Genomic DNA, 20,028 nt, shown 5'->3' on the forward strand with positions numbered 1-20,028 from the left:
GTGCCGTAAACTGTGACTAAACAAATCTTGATCCTTTTTACACTTTATGCAATTTTAGCATTCGACATGCTTTTCATATAATTTTGGATTTTAAGTTATACGTGAAGTTTGTTGAGAGTTTGAATTATTATTATATTTTGGGACCAGGATGAGGTTCTGGTTCTCATGATGAATGGAGTCAGGCAGGAGATGTTCAACAGAACTGCTATTCTACTTATCATAACTCCACCATGTTTGGGCTCATTAGATTTGGGCTGATGAGCACCATCGATCTAGATGAGGTCCAAGGTCTCATGATGGAGTCAGGAGGTGGTCAACAGAACTGCTATTCTCCTCATCATAACCCCATCATGTTTGGGCTCATTAGATTTGGGCTGACGAGCACCATCGAACTAGATGAGGTCCAAGGTCTCATGACGGGGTCAGGAGGTGGCCAACAGAACTGCTATTCTCCTCATCATAACCCCATCATGTTCGGGCTCCTTAGATTTGGGCTGACGAGCACCATCGAACTAGATGAGGTCCAAGGTCTCATGATGGAGTCAGGAGGTGGTCAACAGAACTGCTATTCTCCTCATCATAACCCCATCATGTTTGGGCTCATTAGATTTGGGCTGACGAGCACCATCGAACTAGATGAGGTCCAGGGTCTCATGATGGAGTCAGGAGGTGGTCAACAGAACTGCTATTCTCCTCATCATAACCCCATCATGTTTGGGCTCATTAGATTTGGGCTGACGAGCACCATCGAACTAGATGAGGTCCAAGGTCTCATGACGGGGTCAGGAGGTGGCCAACAGAACTGCTATTCTCCTCATCATAACCCCATCATGTTCGGGCTCATTAGATTTGGGCTGACGAGCACCATCGAACTAGATGAGGTCCAAGGTCTCATGATGGAGTCAGGAGGTGGTCAACAGAACTGCTATTCTCCTCATCATAACCTCATCATGTTTGGGCTCATTAGATTTGGGCTGACGAGCACCATCGAACTAGATGAGGTCCAGGGTCTCATGATGGAGTCAGGAGGTGGCCAACAGAACTGCTATTCTCCTCATCATAACCCCATCATGTTCGGTCTCATTAGATTTGGGCTGACGAGCACCATCGAACTAGACGAGGTCCAAGTTCTCATGATGGAGTCAGGAGGTGGTCAACAGAACTGCTATTCTCCTCATCATAACCCCATCATGTTTGGGCTCATTATAAATATGTGGAAGGTCGTTAATAATAATAAATGTTTTATTAGGGTACCCCTACATGTAAAGAGGGGACAGATATTTTTTTTTATCTACTACTTTTTTTTTATCTGTATTCATATACATTCAATAATTTTTTTTTAATCGGTCCAGTAACAACGGAGATATCGAGGAACAAAGATAAAAAAATTAAAAAAATAAATAAACATACAGACGAATTGAGAACCTCGCCTCAAATCTCTCAGATTTGAGGCGACGGTTAAAAAGTGACACATCATGAGCAGTTCCAATGCACCAAATGTCACTGTTCTGGACGTAAGTGCATGCTGTTCTTATAAAAATATGAAAGTCACTATAACTGTGATAATTTCCGAAAATATTAATATTATCAAAAAACGATCTTAGTAAACCCTTAGACTTATATTGACCGGGATATAGACCGTGATTACTTTTTTGATTTTTGTCGAGCTCCCGATATTTCGACGCAGTTGCATGCATCATGATCACGGAAAACTGACGAAGGCGGGTGGATGTTAAAGTTGTATAGACAGCGCGCGATCTACCCTCCTTCGCGCGCGTTTGCTGCGTTCACTTTCAGCGTTACCACTGGTCGCGTTCACACTCGATGGTCTGTCTAAACACACTACACTCACAGTGTCACTACGTTTGTTCAATTCTGACTTCACCGGCCAAAGAAGCTATTCAGAGAAGCCATTGAGATTCACAAATATAAAAATTTCAATCGTGAGGATGGCTTCAAACTATCTAATGTATGGAATCCAGTGATTTGTTTGTGTAAAAAACCGGTGAAGTCAGAATTGAACAAACGTAGTGACACTGTGAGTGTAGTGTGTTTGGACAGACCATCGAGTGTGAACGCGACCAGTGGTAACGCTGAAAGTGAACGCAGCCGACGCGCGCGAAGGAGGGTAGATCGCGCGCTGTCTATACAACTTTAACTTTAACATCCACCCGCCTTCGTCAGTTTTCCGTGATCATGATGCATGCAACTGCGTCGAAATATCGGGAGCTCGACAAAAATCAAAAAGGTAATCACGGTCTATATCCCGGTCAATATAAGTCTAATGAAAATAACCGTGAATCATTCAAAACTCTTAGTAAACCCTTATTCATTTTTAAATACCTATCCAGAAATATATCACACGTTGGGGTTGGAATGAAAAAAAAAATCAGTCCCCACTTTACATGTAGGGGGGGGGGGGGTACCCTAATAAAACATTTTTTACATTTTTTATTTTTGCACTTTGTTGACGTGATTGATATACATATTGTTACTAAATTTCAGCTTTCTAGTGCTTACGGCTACTGAGATTATCCGCGGACGGACGGACGGACGGATGGACAGACAGACATGGCGAAACTATAAGAGTTCCTAGTTGACTACGGAACCCTAAAAAACAGAAATCACTATTAAACTATTCTCTAATTTCAAGTTCCTAACTAAAATTTTCCTAATAAAAAAGAAACAAATTGATCCCGCTACAAACTTTCACCCCCTTTTTCCCTCTACTAGGGGTGTAAATTTTCATAATCGATTCTTATCTCTTCGAAATTTTGTTAATGCAATCTATACAAATTTCGACTTTCTAGCTTTCGTAGTTTCGGCTCAGCGGTGTTGGTTGTTGAATCAATCAATTAGGAAACCTGAATTTATATATGTACATGTAGACTAATACTATACTTTTACTACATTCATATACCTTATTTACTACTACCATACCATGAATATGAAATTAAATAAAGAGTCCCCATATAAAATTGAAAATTATGTTATTAGCAATTTAATTCAAAACTATCAAGATTATTCGTGTCTGCGTTGAAACGCGCGTTGAGTTGCCGGTGCTCGCGTACCGAGCGCCAACGCCATCTATCGATGGCCGTTTCGTGAAATTGATGAGCGCTCTAAGGAATAAGGGGTCTTAAGTGCAAAGACGTCTTTCAAACCCGCGCGCTTCATTTGCAATGCGTATAGTTCAAAAACTACTGAATGGATTTTAATGTTTTTTATTATTTTAGTTTGCAGATTATATTATCAGATTTTATTTCAATAAATAAAAATGTGAGCATATCGTAGAAAAAGTATTTGTAAATTTCGTGAGAATAAAAAAAAACATATTTTGCTTATTATTCGGCCGCCATCTTTAATTTTCAAATGATTTTAATTTTTATATGAATAAATGTTTTAATACAAACTGATAGCCACTCCAACCATTAAAATCGGTGCAGCCGTTATGATTCCAATTTTTTTTATATCACGTGCAGAAACGTCTTTGAAATCCGCGCGCTCTATTTGAAATGGGTATAGTTCAAAAACTACTCAACGGATTTTCATAATTTTTATTTTATTTTGTAGATAATATTATCAGGTTTAATTTAAATACATACAAATGTGGCCATATTATAGAAATTTTATTGGTAAATTTCACGAGAATGAAAAAAAAAGTTTGAAAATTTCATATTTTTCTTATTATTCGGTCGCCATCTTAATTTTTTTATGATTTTAATTTTTTATATTAATAAACGCTTCAATACGAACTGATAGACACTCCAACCATCAAAATCGGGGCAGCCGTTATGATTCTATAAATTTTTTAAAATATGCGGCCGCCATTTTGGAAAATGTCCGCCATCTTGAATTCTAGTGGATGAAAATCGTGTTTCCTCGGATGAAATCATTTGTATTGGTCCCTAGTATCACTGTGCGAAGTGGCTTGCTTTCTGCATAAAATGCAGTTTTTTTCCGTAAGCCCTATGACTATTACATGTACACACTTAGTTAAGTATCCCTAGCTAATAAGAAAAATTTGCATGCTTCTTTAAGTAAAATGTAAGCACTTAATATTACTGTCCAACTATGTAAATCACTACATTTTGCAAATAAATAATCTTTATCTTTATCTTTATCATTTAGCCAATTGCATAGATATACAAGGTGCTCGCGAGGAACCCGCATAACTTGAACCACGCGTTTCTGAGGCCAAAAGAAAGAAAAAATGTAATATGAATTTAAAAAATTTTCGCGAAAAATTTTTTTTTTATTTTTACTTTTTTGGACGTATTTTCACATAAAAAGTAATTTTTATCCATAAAGTTGGCAATTAAAATGAGTTCCTTAATTTATTTTTCTAAAAACCAAATTTTTTGGAAGTTTTTCTTGTCACATTTTGACATCTATCAATGACTACTGTGAGACTATGCTCCACAATTGCGCATCAGCGCCGTTAAGAAGACCTTTTCTACTGAGTAACAATACGGAAATGTTTTTTTTTAATTGGCAATAACTCTGAAACTAGACGAAATCTAGAAAAGTTTATATGCCATTTTAGTCTTAAAATGTGACCAAGAATATGCCGTTAAAGTTATATGGGTTCCTCGCGAGCACCTTGTATAAATACGTCCAAAATATGATAGGAAAAATCTTCCTTATTCCACAGCTTATGCTCAATTAAGGGATAACTACTTAATAAGAAAAAAATACGTGAACTACTGCTTTGGTGTTTGTATACTATGACTGATACCATAAGTCCGATGAATATTTATCAAGCCATGCGCGCAAACTGGTTGCCCGTATAGGAATTAAGATTTACGAGCTGATATTTTTTATTACCAATACATATCTCAAGCCTGAAACACGAGAGATATAAATAGTCATTTGTTTCACAAGGGGCAAAGTAGGTAGTTGTTGTTTAACCACACGTGCCAATATTGATACCCGAGCAAGCGAAAGATTCCAATATTGAACCGCGAGCGTAGTGAGTGGTTCAAAAAGTGGAATTTTGAGCGTTCTTTGCCACCGATTGAAACACAATTTTTTTCACAACACGAAAAAACATTTACTATATTATAACCTAACCACAAAATTAAAATTTTGAAAAAAAAAACCCGACACAGTAGATCGATTTTCGATCGACACTCCCGACTAATTCAGCTTATAAACAAAAAAAAACCAAATCTAAATCGGTTTATCCGTTCGGGAGCTACGATGCCACTGACACACACACACACACACACACACACACACACACACACACACACACACACACACAGACAGACAAACAGACAGACATGTCAAACTTATAACACCCCGTCGTTTTTGCCCACTCAAACTTTATTTCAAATAAAGTATCGGCGGTCTTGCCCGCACTGACCTTATTTTATTGCCAGAATCAATATACAATGACCGTAGAGTAAGTTCAACTTTCAATTATTGTTATGTTGTAGCTTCTAATTAACAATAAATAACGAATGTGTCGCAAAGGAAGATTTCATTAAACGTATACATAATAGTTTTGTATAATTAATTAATTATTCATTTAAGGTAAACATATTATTCGTATAGTTACATAATATATTCGCATTCCTTACATAAATTATAATAGGGCACAAGTAAATGCGTAAATGCGTATCTAACAGTGTCGGATACTGTTCAAAGAATTAGGACGATTCCGGCTCCGTTCGGCTTAAGTTGTAACAATTTTGAGGGTTGGTACAACTTGATTGCGCTACCACAGATAAAAAAAGGAAAAAAATATTTTTGACAACCCTAAATATTGAAAAAAGATAGTGTTCTATCTTGTAGGAATTAATAGTCCTTTATGTACGGCAGTAGGTACTGAGGTTTTTACTGAGTCTTTCATTGGAAGTTAGGCATACTAGTTTATCTACAATAGGCTAGTTTCCTACTAGTCAAATCAGCTTCTTTTTAATAACTGTCAAAACGTTTTGCTAATATGGAATTACTATGAAATACTGAGGAGTGACGTCACGGTCAATTCACTTACTTTATATCTTTCTCTTTGGCTTATTAAATAGAAATTACGTTTAAACATAACTACTGTCCATATTTTTCTTCTAATTATGTGGTGCTTTATTTCGTGTACTGCATAAAATTATTAATTTTAAGTATAGGAAACTAGCCTATTATCTACACCCCTCTGTAAAGGTGAAATCAATATGTAAAAGCACATTCAATAATTTTAAATTCCACGATGCACCATTTCAGTTACAAGTAATTCTTTTTTAATAAATTTGACTAATTTTACTAATTGTTAACTCAGCCACTGCTAGCCATCATTTTTTCAGAATTTGGTAACGTTGGTGTGCACATTTTTAGACCCGCTCGACTTTTATATGGAAAAGTGCCGCCGGTTGGTGCTTTACGGCCCAGCCACGACATTGGTCTAAGCGCGACAGCGGTGAGCGGCAGCCATACGTGCGAATGAAAAGTCCCATCGCTGTGTCTCGCTCAAATATATGGCCGCCGCTCACCGCTGTCGCGCTTAGACCAATGTCGTGGCTGAGCCGTTACGCTTCCAAAAGCTTCCTTGCAATTATAAAAGATGTAAAAAAAGGACTCCAGAACCTAAACAACATACCTATAATTATACCTAAAACTTCCTCAAGAATTATTGTATTCGTAGGTGAAAGGTATGAGAGTCTGTTCAGTGGCTAATCGGGAACACACACACACACACACACACACACAGGCACACAAGACAGACGCGGCGGGCGACTGTCGGCGAGCCAAATGTCGAGAACACAACATCATTATTATGTTTTTCCCATCACGGAACAATGGTATGCCGGACCATTGGGAGGCGTGTGCGGAGCCGAAGCCAACACGTAGAGGCCCTTTCGACACTTTAATGAAATGTAAGGGGTACACCGAGCGGATGTTGCCCTTGCCCGTATCATGGGACACACGCAGAGGCAACACCCGCCAGGGTGTAAGGACTATTTGAGAGTTAATGGAATCTAAAATGAACTGGTCTATTTTGATGAAAGTGATGGACCTACTGGATAAAAAACCGGACGCCTGCCTAATAAAACGGCATCCAATTTTATTTCCGGCAGACGGTGACTCGTCCCCACAAGATGGGCCCCCACAAAAAGCGACATCCAAGATGGCTCAAGGGCAACACCGGTGTGAGAACTCAAGGGTGTCACGAGGTGTACACCGCTTTCTGCCCAGTGGCTGTCAAGCCACTGCACCAACTCGCGTCTTATGCAAATTTTCACTTCCACCCCAAAGAGAATATAATCACTACGTTTTAAGAGTCGGGACTCCCATACTAGCGAGTGAAGTCAGTTAGTATTAGTTTGTTAAGAAAATCATTACCACAATTTACGACAAAGAACTGTCATCATGACAGTGTCATGTGTCAAAGATCTGTCAAATAGGGTTGGACGCTACATGCTTGCGTTTGTTATCGATATCGATAAAATTGAGAGGGTTGAAACGTAGGCTCCACGCAAAATGTACTTTACTCGAAGTCAGGGTAAGGTCGAATAAAGATAAAAGATAAAGATAAAGAAATATTTATTAGCGCAAAGGTAAGTACATAGTAAGGACGATCAATATTTACAACACAACAGTTAATTGAGCTAATAGGTCCTCACTCAGCTTGATATTATTATCACACATTTTACATATAAACAAACATTTAAACATAAAAATTATTTAAAATTATTATTTTTATACATTTCAACATTAAAATAGTTATTTGTTATACAAGAGTGCAATGTTGTATTTTAACGCCGAGTGTGGAATTTTTTAACACACGAGAAGTAAAATACATTTGCACCCGAGTGTAACACAAAACTTTTGCCCTCACTATAGCGAGGAAACTACAACTCAAAAAATGCGTTTATCACTGCTTCCAGTAGTTCCACGGGTGGTAAATCATCTTTATTACTAGATTCACATACTTTTATCAAATAAAGCAGTTAATTGGACTTTATTCAAGGACAAATTACTTTACCCACTAGTGGATAAAATGCGTTTTTAACCGCTGGTATTAAAGGACAAAACACGTGTTTCCGAGCTAGTGAGGGGAAAATTAAATAACAATTATTACATTTAGAATAAATATTAATATTAAATACAAGTCACATCATTACAAACATTTCAATTACAAATAAATAATACTACAAATTAAATAAATCACATTAAATTAAATTTACCATTGGGACTGATGTGCATGGAGGACCAGTGTCTCAAAAAGCCACTGTCCCACCTGTTCTCCACGACTGCCAGGAAGCTGTGGCGACTGCCGCGCACTCTGCTAAGCATCGCAGCGCAACGCTTGCGAAGCGAGGCATGGAAACCGTCCACGCCCACCCACCCGCCTTACGGGTAACAGAACTCCCCAGGAGCACTCGGGTACGTGGGGTCGCTGTTCCCCAACAGCTCGCCACAAGCTGCCCTGCGTTGACTGATTGCACTGGTAAATCCAATGGGCGATGGGGTCGTCACATCCCTACGCCTATGTTAATTATTATCTTAGACATTGATTTGAGTAATTTTCTTACATCTGAAAAGAGGTTCACCTGTTCGCCCTTCAACGAAAAAATGTAAAATGTCACAGATTTCATATATACAAAATTACAATTAATGTAGTTCTGTGTAAAATGCGCATTTGCGCCTACGGATTTCACAATGGCAAAAGTTTGTACGGGAAATGGCAGAATTATAATTATATTCAAGGCGCTGGATAACACGTCGGTTAGACAAAGGCTGGCGATGGCGGGCATATAATTGTTATGATATGAAAGCCTTTGCGAGTGACAGAAGGTATACATACCTTCTGTCACTCGCAGGAGTTAATTAGAGTGAGACTCTTACTAAACTTCACAGGTTGTGACTTCAATCGACCATTCCGCCGATATGAATGTGTGTATAATAGTCATTAAAACATCTTATATTATAAAATAACTAGCTTTTGCCCGCAGCTTCGCTCGCGTTAGAAAGAGACAAAAAGTAGCCTATGTCACTTCCCTTCCACTATCTCCACTTAAAAAATCACGTCAATTCGTCGCTCCGTTTTGCCGTGAAAGACGGAGAAACAAACAGACACACATACTTTCCCATTTATAATATTAGTATGGTTCCCGTGTAGTGATGGGCTAAGAATTTCACCACCCCTTTTCTTCCCGTGGGTGTCGTAGAAGTCGACTATGGGATATGGGTTAAATTGTGGCGTAGGCGAGAGGCTGGAAACCTGTCACTGCAATGTCACAGTTTCGTTTTCTTTCAACTCCTTATTTGCTAAGAGTGGCACAGAAACTTGAGTAGTTTCATGTGCTCTGCCTACCCCTTTTATGGGATACAGGCGTGATTGTATGTATGATTGTATGTATGTAATATTAGTATAGATATAGATACTAGCTGCTGCCCGAACCTTTACGAGAAGATTTTGATACTACCTTTTGGAAAAATGGCAGTTTCGTGATTCGTGAAGTATTATGACAGTTGGCAGCATTTATCTGACACAATATATTTCTACAAAGCTGCAATTCTCATAGTTAAAACGTATTTTTTCTCCGCGTTAAAGTACCTAATCCCATATTATAATTCTTAAGAATTTGACTGCCTAGCAAGGGGCCAACCAAGGAATTACCGATTCACTTACCATTGTAGGGTTTGATTTGGATCAGTCAGATTGTATGTATATCAAATTTCAGCTTGTATGAAGAGCCATAAGGTTTAATTTCAATAGTACTTAATCAGTATCCGCGTAGTGTTACGCACTATGAAACCGCGTGTGCGAAAATAACAGGAAAACTTAAAACATAATTTTATGTTATCTCTACTCGTTCACAAACAATATATGACCACTTATGAATTTTAAATGGGATTGAAATTAAAACATAAGAAACTTTACAAAAAAAATAAGTTGACGCAGCAGTAGAGATCAATGTTTGAGTCATATTCGTGAAATAATATTCATAAAAACAAAAAACATATTGATATGTTTTTTTTTTTTTCAAATTTTATGGCAAGTACAATTTTCGGTGACAAAATCTACGTACCTACTTAGCTTAAAAATATATGGTCCATTAAAAATTTAGACCACCCTACAATGCTTACGTCACGTGATCACGTCACGATCGAATTTACAATAGGCGGTAGGTTTCCATGTGCTAACAAAGACAATTATTGTAATATCCAGTTTAAAATATTTGTACAACAGTTATCACACATTGATATAATTAATATACACCGGTGTAGCGAGATCCGAGTTCCCCTCCCCTCATCCGCTCGCAAACAGGTCTTATTAATGGTTTTACCACTAAGGCACGATGACCACTGACTTGAGTCTTCCTCTTTCCTCATTTTCTTGAGTATTATTTTGATTTTACCTTTAACCGCGTTGTGTTAAACTTTAGTTGGTCACTCTAGTCGTTGTCTTCAAGTTTAGTGGTTACTAAAGTTCCGTTGTCATTGTTGTCAATGTTGCGAAGTTCAGTGTCGGCTAAAGTGATAAGTGAAGATGCGAGTGGTCGTGTCGGTCGTGTTTGTTGTCGTGTTTAACTTTGTTTGTGGACAAGAAGGTAAAGCATTTTGTGGTTATTATTTCTGATTCGAGTTATAAAAATATAGTTTGTGTAGGTTAACATGTATACCTACACTAACTTTATTTTAATAACTCGTAGATTTCTGCGTATGAAGGTAGATGATAGATGAAGTGTAAATAAAAACAAATCCTAGAATTTAATGATAACTTAATACTTTTGACAGTACTGGAGTAAGAGATTCACGATAAAAAATCGTAAATCATTTGTCAATCAAAAAATGCATTCGATAGGTAACTTAACTGAAATTAAACAGTGAAACTTTTTATATATTCCATAATCCATATAACTTACTAAGTTGCAGAGTAGCTTGATAAAATAATTAATTATTTATGTACATATTTAAACATGTATAGGACATAAATACAAAAAATAGAAGTTTGCAATATAACACTTTAAGTTCTCGCGCTTTGTACACATATTTAAAGTCACACACAGGTCGAACGCGATTAATTAACATTATTTTTACCTTTTTTCCCACGGCCAGTGCAACCTGGCCGAAACGTTAATCGCGTTCGACCTGTGTGTGACTTTAAAAAATAGAAGTGTTATTTTACCATACATATCTAACGATAGTTCATTTCATAGTATAAAAACTAACATTATACTAACTTTCAGCCTCAAGTACCTATTCTAGATAAAATCGATGTTCTACTAGGCTTTTTTCTTATTAACCGTCGCCTCATATCTCTCAAGAAGGACGGTTATCAAGTCGTCTGTATGTTTTTTTTTATTTTTTAATGTTTGTTCCTCGATATCTCTGTCGTTACTAGACCGATTTTGAAAAAAATTTTTTGATTGAATGTATATATACATTCAATTGCATATATGCATACAGATTGGTCCCATTTTTCTCAGAACCGAGTTCTGATGATGGGATCCTGGAAAATCGAGGGAACTCCTCGAATCTGAAAGGCATATATATGGTGATTTTTGTGTTTTTAAAGGAACAGCATGAATTTAGGTACGGAACAGTGACATTTGGTGCAGTGGAACTGCTGATGATGGCCAGAACGGAACTCTTCAAATCTGAACGGCACGCTTATAGTGACTTTGGTATTTTTATAAGAACAGCATGCACTTTCGTCCAGAACAGTGACATTTGGTGCAGTGGAATTGCTGATGATGGTCAGAACCGAACTCTTCAAATCTGAACGGCACGCTTATAGTGACTTTGGTATTTTTATAAGAACAGCATGCATTTTCGTCCAGAACAGTGACATTTGGTGCAGTGGAACTGCTGATGATGGCCAGAACCAAACTCCTCAAATCTGAACGGCACGCTTATAGTGACTTTGCCATTTTTATAAGAACAGCATGCGCTTACGTCTAGAACAGTGAAATTTGGTACAGTGGAACTGCTGATGATGGTCAGAACCGAACTCCTCAAATCTGAACGGCACGCTTATAGTGACTTTGGTATTTTTATAAGAACAGCATGCACTTACACTGATTTAAACTTTCACGATTATTACACATAATTACGCCATTTCTACAGTAGAAAAGTGCGTGAAGCCATTGAAATCAAAAAACATCGCAATTTCAATCGGGACGAAGGTTTTAGGATCTCATCCACATGGAATCCTGTCACTAATAAGTGTAAGCCGAAAATAATATCGACAGTCGTTAAATCGAATATCGTCAGTGTTGTATGTCGACAGAGTAACATCCCTAGTGCGCAAACAGTTCAAGTTGATAATCAAAACCAAGTGCGGGTAGTTCGAAAAACTCGCGCGGCTGTCAGAAGGTGTTGATGTCATTTCAAGCCAGTCGGACTTCCGGTTGGGACGCCATCTTAGCGGTTTAGTGTCGTGAATAATTTATTTTTCTTTTACTCATTAATGTTGTTTAAAGTGTAATATTGATAGCTTATTATGCAGTAAACTAATGGTGTAGTGAGAAGCTGATGAAGAATTGTTCTAGAAACGCGTTTAGCCTCTTTTTTGTCGTAAACGGCCGGTAGTCCACGTGCTCTTGTAAAATCTAGCTATCAATTTACAAGTGCTAAGTCACCGTACAATGTCGTACTTACCGTACAAAAATTACTAATATTAGCTCATATCACCTTGACACTGGCGAAATAGTCCCAATGGACTGAAGCCATTTAAGTTTAAAAACTGAACTGAACTGATCAAGCCAGTCTTCTCCGAGACCACGGGGACAACGCCGTCCTTGAAACGTTGGAGGTCAGTTTAATATGTAGTTATACGCGATTAAGTCCCGGTTTTTAAAAATAATTAGCATGCACTTACGTCCAGAACAGTGACATTTGGTGCAGTGGAACTGCTGCCCAGCAAACATTCTAAGTGCTTTTTACCCATGCTCTAGAATATATTACTAATTTAGGTAAAAATTACATCATACGCACCACATAAATTCACATCTCGTACATTTATACTTCTGGGTAAAAATATAGAGCCATTGAAACGTAAATTTCCCTTCATCAAAGCACCATAAGGTCACAAACTTAAAGGTTGATTATGAGCAAAATATAAGGTAAAATTAACTTCGAAACTCGACCAACTGTTCATATTTACTTGTACGTCCATATTAGGTGTATATGCGACGTAATTTTTCTTAAACTGGGGACCTTTAGGTCATCGATTTAAGTCGCTTTTGCTACCAATTTCGTAGTAAATATTACCTTCTTGAGAGACCAAATTTAGACCATAAAGTTATAAATACTTGTAAGGTACTAATATTACCATAAGGTTTCATTTAGATTTACCTAATAGTCAAATTAACCCTAAAAAATAACCAATAAGTCGACGTTTGCGAGGCGACCTCAGATCAAGTTATTTTTACTCACAAATAAGTCATATCTCGGTGAAATAGGACGTATATACTCAATAGTTATTTCGGTTTTTTAAATCAAAAGTTGTGTTGTGTTAACAATGGCCAAAGAGAAAAAAAAAATATAGACATTCCAGTAGTTATTATAGGAAGATTAAGAAGGCTAAGGCTAATTATAAGGACGTTCAGAGTGAAACATCAGAAGAAATAAATTGTGAATTGGCTTCTACGTCCGGTTTTCAAGGAGTATCTACTTTGTGTGTTTCTTTTGATCCTGATACCACACACACAAGCAAGGATTTTTTGCCATCTGATAATATAGATGAGAAGAGCGACGATGAAGAAATCTGTTCAAACAAGGAATCAGAAAATGAAGATTCTGGAGATGAGTATGTGACAAATAAAGATTATTTAAATATGAAACTTGTGGAAGACCTAAGAGAATGGACAGTACAGCACAAACCCACCAAGTCATCTTTAAACGACTTGTTAGCTGTACTGAGTAAATATGGTTTTAAATTGCCTAAAGACGGGCGAGCTCTACTGAAGACTGACGATGTCTTTATAGAGCCAATGGGCCAAGGAAACATTGGCCCATTGGCTCAACAAGGAAGGATTTTTGGTACCAAGGCGTAAGCAATTGCTTAAAGAAATCTTTATCGGATATGGATTTAAATGCAATATCCAGTATTGAACTAATGTTCAACGTAGACGGCATGTCGCTATTTAACAGTACCTCTTCAGAAGTATGGCCTATTGCTATGGCAATTTATGACATGCCAAACATAAAGCCTATGTTTGCGGCAATATATTATGGTAGTGGAAAACACTTTGGAACACACTTGTACTTCGTCCAGTGTGGTTCCGGATAACTTTCCACATCTTTCTGTAGCCGGCTCACCATCGTAGGAGGCCACGACAGAACGCCGTTCTCCTCCCACGCTGAAGGGCAAAGCGTTATTTCCAGTCCCCGTCGGGACGGGGTGGCCACTATCTTATATGACATATTGCAATAATAAAAACCTAAAACCAAAATTGGAGTCAATTAAAAATAAATATTTATGTAATTTTATTACATACACGCGTGAAGCACGTTGATATGTTTTAAACTAAGCAAACATTCATCAAATCAGGTATTATGTTGATCCCTAAAAACTCCCGAAAACGTTTCAAAATCAATTGTCACATATAACTTACCTATTGGGAAACCACTATGCGTAATATTTATCTTTGGCACGTCTAATCGTTAGCACGCAACCTACGTCCGCGCTGTCAAACAAAATACTGTCTTGCGATACGAGGTCGAAGCATAGTCATGATGGCGGTCGTTTTGACCTTGTATGGTTACTCGACACCATTAGGTCGTAGAATTAAGTGTATATTACGTAAAATTGACTTAAATACCATTACGTCGTATTTTTAGGTATATTTAACTTCTAAGTCGAGCCGACATTTTGTTTTCTTACAATCAGACGGTGTTATTGTAAATTGCATATTATAGGTATGTTGTAATACTAAAACGATAACATTTAACGGTGTTTTTATTGTCATTTATATGATAAAAATATATATAGTTAAGTTAATATAATTACAAACACCGAACACAAAATTACGAAACCTATTTACAAGCAATACATACTATTTATGAGCTTTAAAATAAGTAATACTTAAGTATTTCGAAAGCCCATCAGTACTTTTGAATAAAAACCTAACATACTGCACGAGAAATTTTTCAGCGCACAAGATTTCATCGTATAATTCCTGCGTAATCGACCTAGATAATTAGTTTACGTAAAGTAATGGCCGCCATTCTCGTTGCAAAACTCAAGTTAGATTTTTAGCCAGACATTTTTTGTGAGCGAAAAGAAAATACTCTCGTAATATGTTTGTCTCTTTCTTTGCATGATACCTCGTAAAAAAATAACCTTTTTTAGTAATTTAATGGTAAAAGCCACGTTGAAATAACGTTGAAAAATGGTAAGTCTTACCAATTTAGTACATTACAACCCATGGCACGTCGTGTCGACGTCGATTCCACGTCGCAAGAATCACCTTAACCCTTCAGGTGGCGAAATCCGGGAGCCGACCGCACGTAAAGTGGCAGGTAACCGGGAGCCGGACTTGAAATAAAAAGCTGTTGAGTGGCAAGGATACCGATAAAATGACAGAAAAGTTTACCCTTGAGTGGCGGGGCCCTCACGGGTGGTCATCGCGAATGTCACTTGTGTTACAAAAATTATAATTTCTCAAAAAGTGTAGGGATGTTGTGCATAAACCATATATCACTGGATTCATTATGAAACGGCTAAAATCATTCCATAGCAAAAAAATACATTCCATTTATGTGAATTTTGCTAGACTCGATCAAATATCAGGTGGCTACGTTTTCCACTTCCATGTATTAAAGTAACTTTATTTAGGAAAACAAACAGTAAATTGTATAAAAAAGTAATTCAGGGACTTAAATATACATTTATTTACACTTATATCCCTTTTTTAACATATTACAGTACAATTTTTGCAAAAAAGACGGTTTTTAAACACGTGTCTCAAATATGGCAGGCGGTTGGTCCAATCAAATTGGGTCATATTTCAAGCTGTTTTGAAGTTGAGGGTGTTGGACCTTTACTGAATGCCGTCCTTGTTTAGTGACGAATGGTTCGTGCAAGTGTGAGGAAGCTAGATACAGTTTTAGACGGTTTTATTTATATATTTAGGTATATCGTCGCACGGGGTCCGGGAGCCGGTCCCTGCCACTTATCGGCTTGTTTTTCCCAGAGTCCGGCTCCCGGCGCCTGCCACTTAACGGAATGTTTTATAAAACGACCGTGCCACTTATCCCCTATGCAACTTGTAGCTCCGCCACCTGAAGGGATAAGTTATACGTATATTCATTTGTGTTGCCATCTAATAATTAAAGCATTAAAAGCAGTTTTAAAAAATACTTACACATTTCTACATAATCCAACATTCGCAAGTAGCTTTCACCAGAACCCGAAAGGCGACGGTTTTTTTTTCTTAAAAATTATTTTATTATTCGTATCGTATGTCAACACAAACAGTTTGAATGAAGTATGTAGGTAATTGACTTATACATTAGGATTATTAATTTGTGACTATACACAGCACACAGCGTTCAAATTACGCAAGCTGATAGTTGATAATACACATACCTAAATAAATAAATCTAGCGATCTAAAAGGTTTTTGGAACAAGTTAATTTTGCAAGCAAAGAACGGACGTCAACCTCCGTTAGGTGGAATGACCTTCATCCTGTGCCAACATACATTACAGTACTTACCTTAAATTAAAGTAACAGCCAAAAAGAACTGCACGTGCAGTCGTGCACCCAAAAATAAACCTGTAACAAAATGAGAACCAAAAGTTTTATAAGTTTCAAAGCCTAATTTTGATGGTCTAAACTCTAAAGCTACAATGTCTATAATACAATATTTTTTTCATATATGTAGGTAATAAATAAAAAATATTTGTTCCGTCGAGGAACAGAGATTTTTAGTTTTAATTTCTTTTCTTGATATAGTTAAATAGTTATTTCATTTTCATACATACAAGGCAACACAATTTTGAAAGAATACTTGTTTCCATGTATATCAGCAATTCCCGTCAACTTTGTACAATGCCACGTCAGCAAATTTTAATTGATCCTATTTTGTTACCAACATTTAGTAATATAATTCGACTTTCGTAAGATATATACAGGATAATTGTTATAATTAAGAAAATATAGATACTAGAGAACCTTAATGACGAAATAAAACTTAATAAAATCTCAATTCATCAACAAAATCTTGGTAACAAAATAGGAATTAATAAAAACAAATTTAATTTTTCCCTTAATTTTTGTACAAACTTTTCGAGAATTGCTGATATGTAGCACAGTTTTTTGGAGCTGGCAATTACAGAAGTCCCAAAGCGACTTTCCGGTGCCCCACCACGCCACCTGGCGGATATATAAAAAAAACTCTTTCTTCGACCGTGCGAGCGCCATGATCTGCGCTCCCGTTATTACGAATTAAAAATAGTTATCGGTGCACCGGCGCGACATAAACGTGAAAATTGACATTCAAGTGATATCAAAACCCAGTGACCTAAGCTTCCGTTTATATGTGACAATCGTTTTAGTGTGAGGATTTTCCCAAAGTGTTTCCACGTGGCCCCACAAGCGCCTCTGGACAAATGTAAGTAGCCTCACCAATTAAACGCCGCTACATATAGTTTTTTGATCCGTTCGATCCGGATTTTTCTTTCTCACGTTGTGTTGCCCGTGTATTTTGCGGTATTACGTACCCATCATTCCAATTACATACGTTTGTAGTTCAATTTTTCATTGTAATTTCCGCCATCTTTGCTCACGGCAAAATGGCACCGAATCCTACAGACGGTGTCGAAACCGACACATCGTGTATGACACAAGATTTATTCGAGCGAGATCTAATTCTCGACGAATTAAAACGAACATTACAGTTCGCAGCAACGAATATAGAACAATTTCGTTCAAGAACTTCCGATTTAACAGCGCACCAGCGAAAGTTTACCAAAATTCAAACTAAGATCGAAAAGGCATTAATTAAGTCTAATAGCTTCAACAAAGAAGCCAACATTAAGATTCGAAATGATTTCAACGATTTATATTACGCGATAGTTACGCATTTAAATAACCTAAAGGAGGTAGATGTAGAAAAGCGGCGAGCGAGCCGCATTCCTGTGCCTAGCCAACACGACACGTTTATGAACGACCGTCGAAACTTGCCTAAATTGTCGCTTCCTGAATTTCACGGTGAACCTACGGGCTGGCCCGCCTTTTTCGACTTATTTCAATCGTTGGTCCACAACAACAATGCCTACACTGACGCGGAAAAGTTTAGGTATTTACTACTTTCGGTTAAAAACGAACCATTTAATTTAATTAAATCAATTCCCATAACGGAAAGTAATTATTCAATTGCGATCGATGTTCTAAAATCCCGTTATGACAACAAACGCATTATTGCGTCACAACATCTAGATAAATTATTCGATATCGATTCTTGTTCCGCGCGCTCATCAGTTGTTGCTATGCGAAATTTGCTTAATGTTTACCACGAAAATATTAAAGCACTTGAAGTTTTGGAGTTTCCGGTTAAAGAATGGGACTTCGTTCTGTTAAATTTATTATTACGTAAAATTCCCGTTAATACGCGAAAAGAATATGAACGTTCTTTAACCAACCCAAGTGAAATACCTAAAGTCCAAACCTTAATAACATTCTTAGAGCGCGAACTTACGGCGGAACAGATGATTACAGTTTCCCATATACAGTCCACAAAAAATAATTCCTTAAGTACAACAAATAAAAATAATTTAATTTCAAATCAAATTACACCTAAACGGGTTTTAATTACGAATACGTCAGACCAAACTCGACCGTATGTCGATACGAATAAGGTTCGATCTTGCGTGAAGTGCAAAGGCTCGCATGCCCTTCACAAATGTTTGGAGTTTTTAAATTTGTCTACTAAAGATAGATTCACATTTGTTCAAACAAATAACATTTGTTATAATTGTTTATGTTCCGGACATGACTTACGTAATTGTAAATCAAGTTTTAAGTGTCGTAAGTGCAATAAGAAGCACCACACCTTAATTCATTTAGATTCGGACCTTACGCGTACGCGACCCTTCCCGGCGAACAATGAAGCCGCGGAACTAGTTGCCGTCTCGCTCGCTCTAACGGAGCAGTCGCAGCCCGGCGCGGGCGCTGTCCCGAGCCCATCAGCTGTTCACGGCGTGAATCAAAATAATCTAGGTTTAGGTATTGAGCCTCATACGGTGTTACTGTCAACTGCGTTGGTTGACCTTTATTACGAAGGTAATAAAATTGCTACAATTCGTTGTATGTTAGACGGGGGCTCACAAGCAGCTCTTATTACTGAATCGTGTATGCAACGATTAAATTTACCGCGACGAAATGTCAGCGAGCCGTTGGTAGGTGTCGGTGATTTACCGCTCAACCCTAGGGGTACCTTCGTGTGCTCAATTTCGCCCAAGGGCAAACAAAGTCCAAGTATTCCTTTGGAGGCTACTATTTTGTCAAAATTAACCCGTCAAATGCCTAGTGTACCACTAGCACTGTACGGGGAATGGCCTCATTTGCAAGGGCTCGCTCTAGCCGACCCTGAATTTCATAAACCTCAGCCGGTTGACATGATACTTGGCGAGGACATTTTCATGGATGTCATTCGCGAGGGTATAGTCAGGGGTAAACCTGGCACACCCACAGCAATCAATAGTGTATTTGGTTATTTACTAGGGGTAAAGTCAACTTTACTTCTAATATTTCGACTCCACGCCATACTTGTTTTACGTCGTTCGACAACGACAATCTCGAGAAGTTTTGGGAGCTGGAGTCAGTTCCAGAGATGCGGAGTTACACTCCCGAAGAAAAGCTATGCGAATCCTTTTTCCAAAAGACGCATACGCGCGATGAGACAGGGCGATACATAGTTGCTCTGCCATTCAAGCCCGATGCACCGCCCCTCGGCGAGTCTCGGCAAATTGCTCTAGCACGTTTCCACAAACTGGAATACCGTCTAGAACGAAACCCCCAGCTGAAGGCGGAGTATCACGCGTGCCTCCAGGAGTATGTGGATCTTAACCACAT

The 20,028-nt window shown here is 37.8% G+C and overlaps 1 protein-coding gene across 2 annotated transcripts in view; it reads left to right on the forward strand.

Moving 5' to 3' along the window:
- Window positions 1-20,028, forward strand: part of LOC125242624 — a 60,903-nt gene that overhangs the window by 23,472 nt on the left and 17,403 nt on the right. Inside the window, exon 1 of one of the 2 annotated variants that reach the window (XM_048151433.1) lies at window positions 10,278-10,553. The exons of the other annotated variant lie outside the window; for it this stretch is intronic. Within the exon in view, the coding sequence (XP_048007390.1) occupies window positions 10,493-10,553 (61 nt within the window). The 5' untranslated portion in view covers window positions 10,278-10,492. Of the gene's footprint in view, window positions 1-10,277; window positions 10,554-20,028 lie in introns of those variants that run through there. 2 annotated transcript variants of the gene reach the window in all.

This window comes from Leguminivora glycinivorella, chromosome 3 (assembly GCF_023078275.1).
Source record: "Leguminivora glycinivorella isolate SPB_JAAS2020 chromosome 3, LegGlyc_1.1, whole genome shotgun sequence".
Lineage (NCBI taxonomy): Eukaryota > Metazoa > Arthropoda > Insecta > Lepidoptera > Tortricidae > Leguminivora > Leguminivora glycinivorella.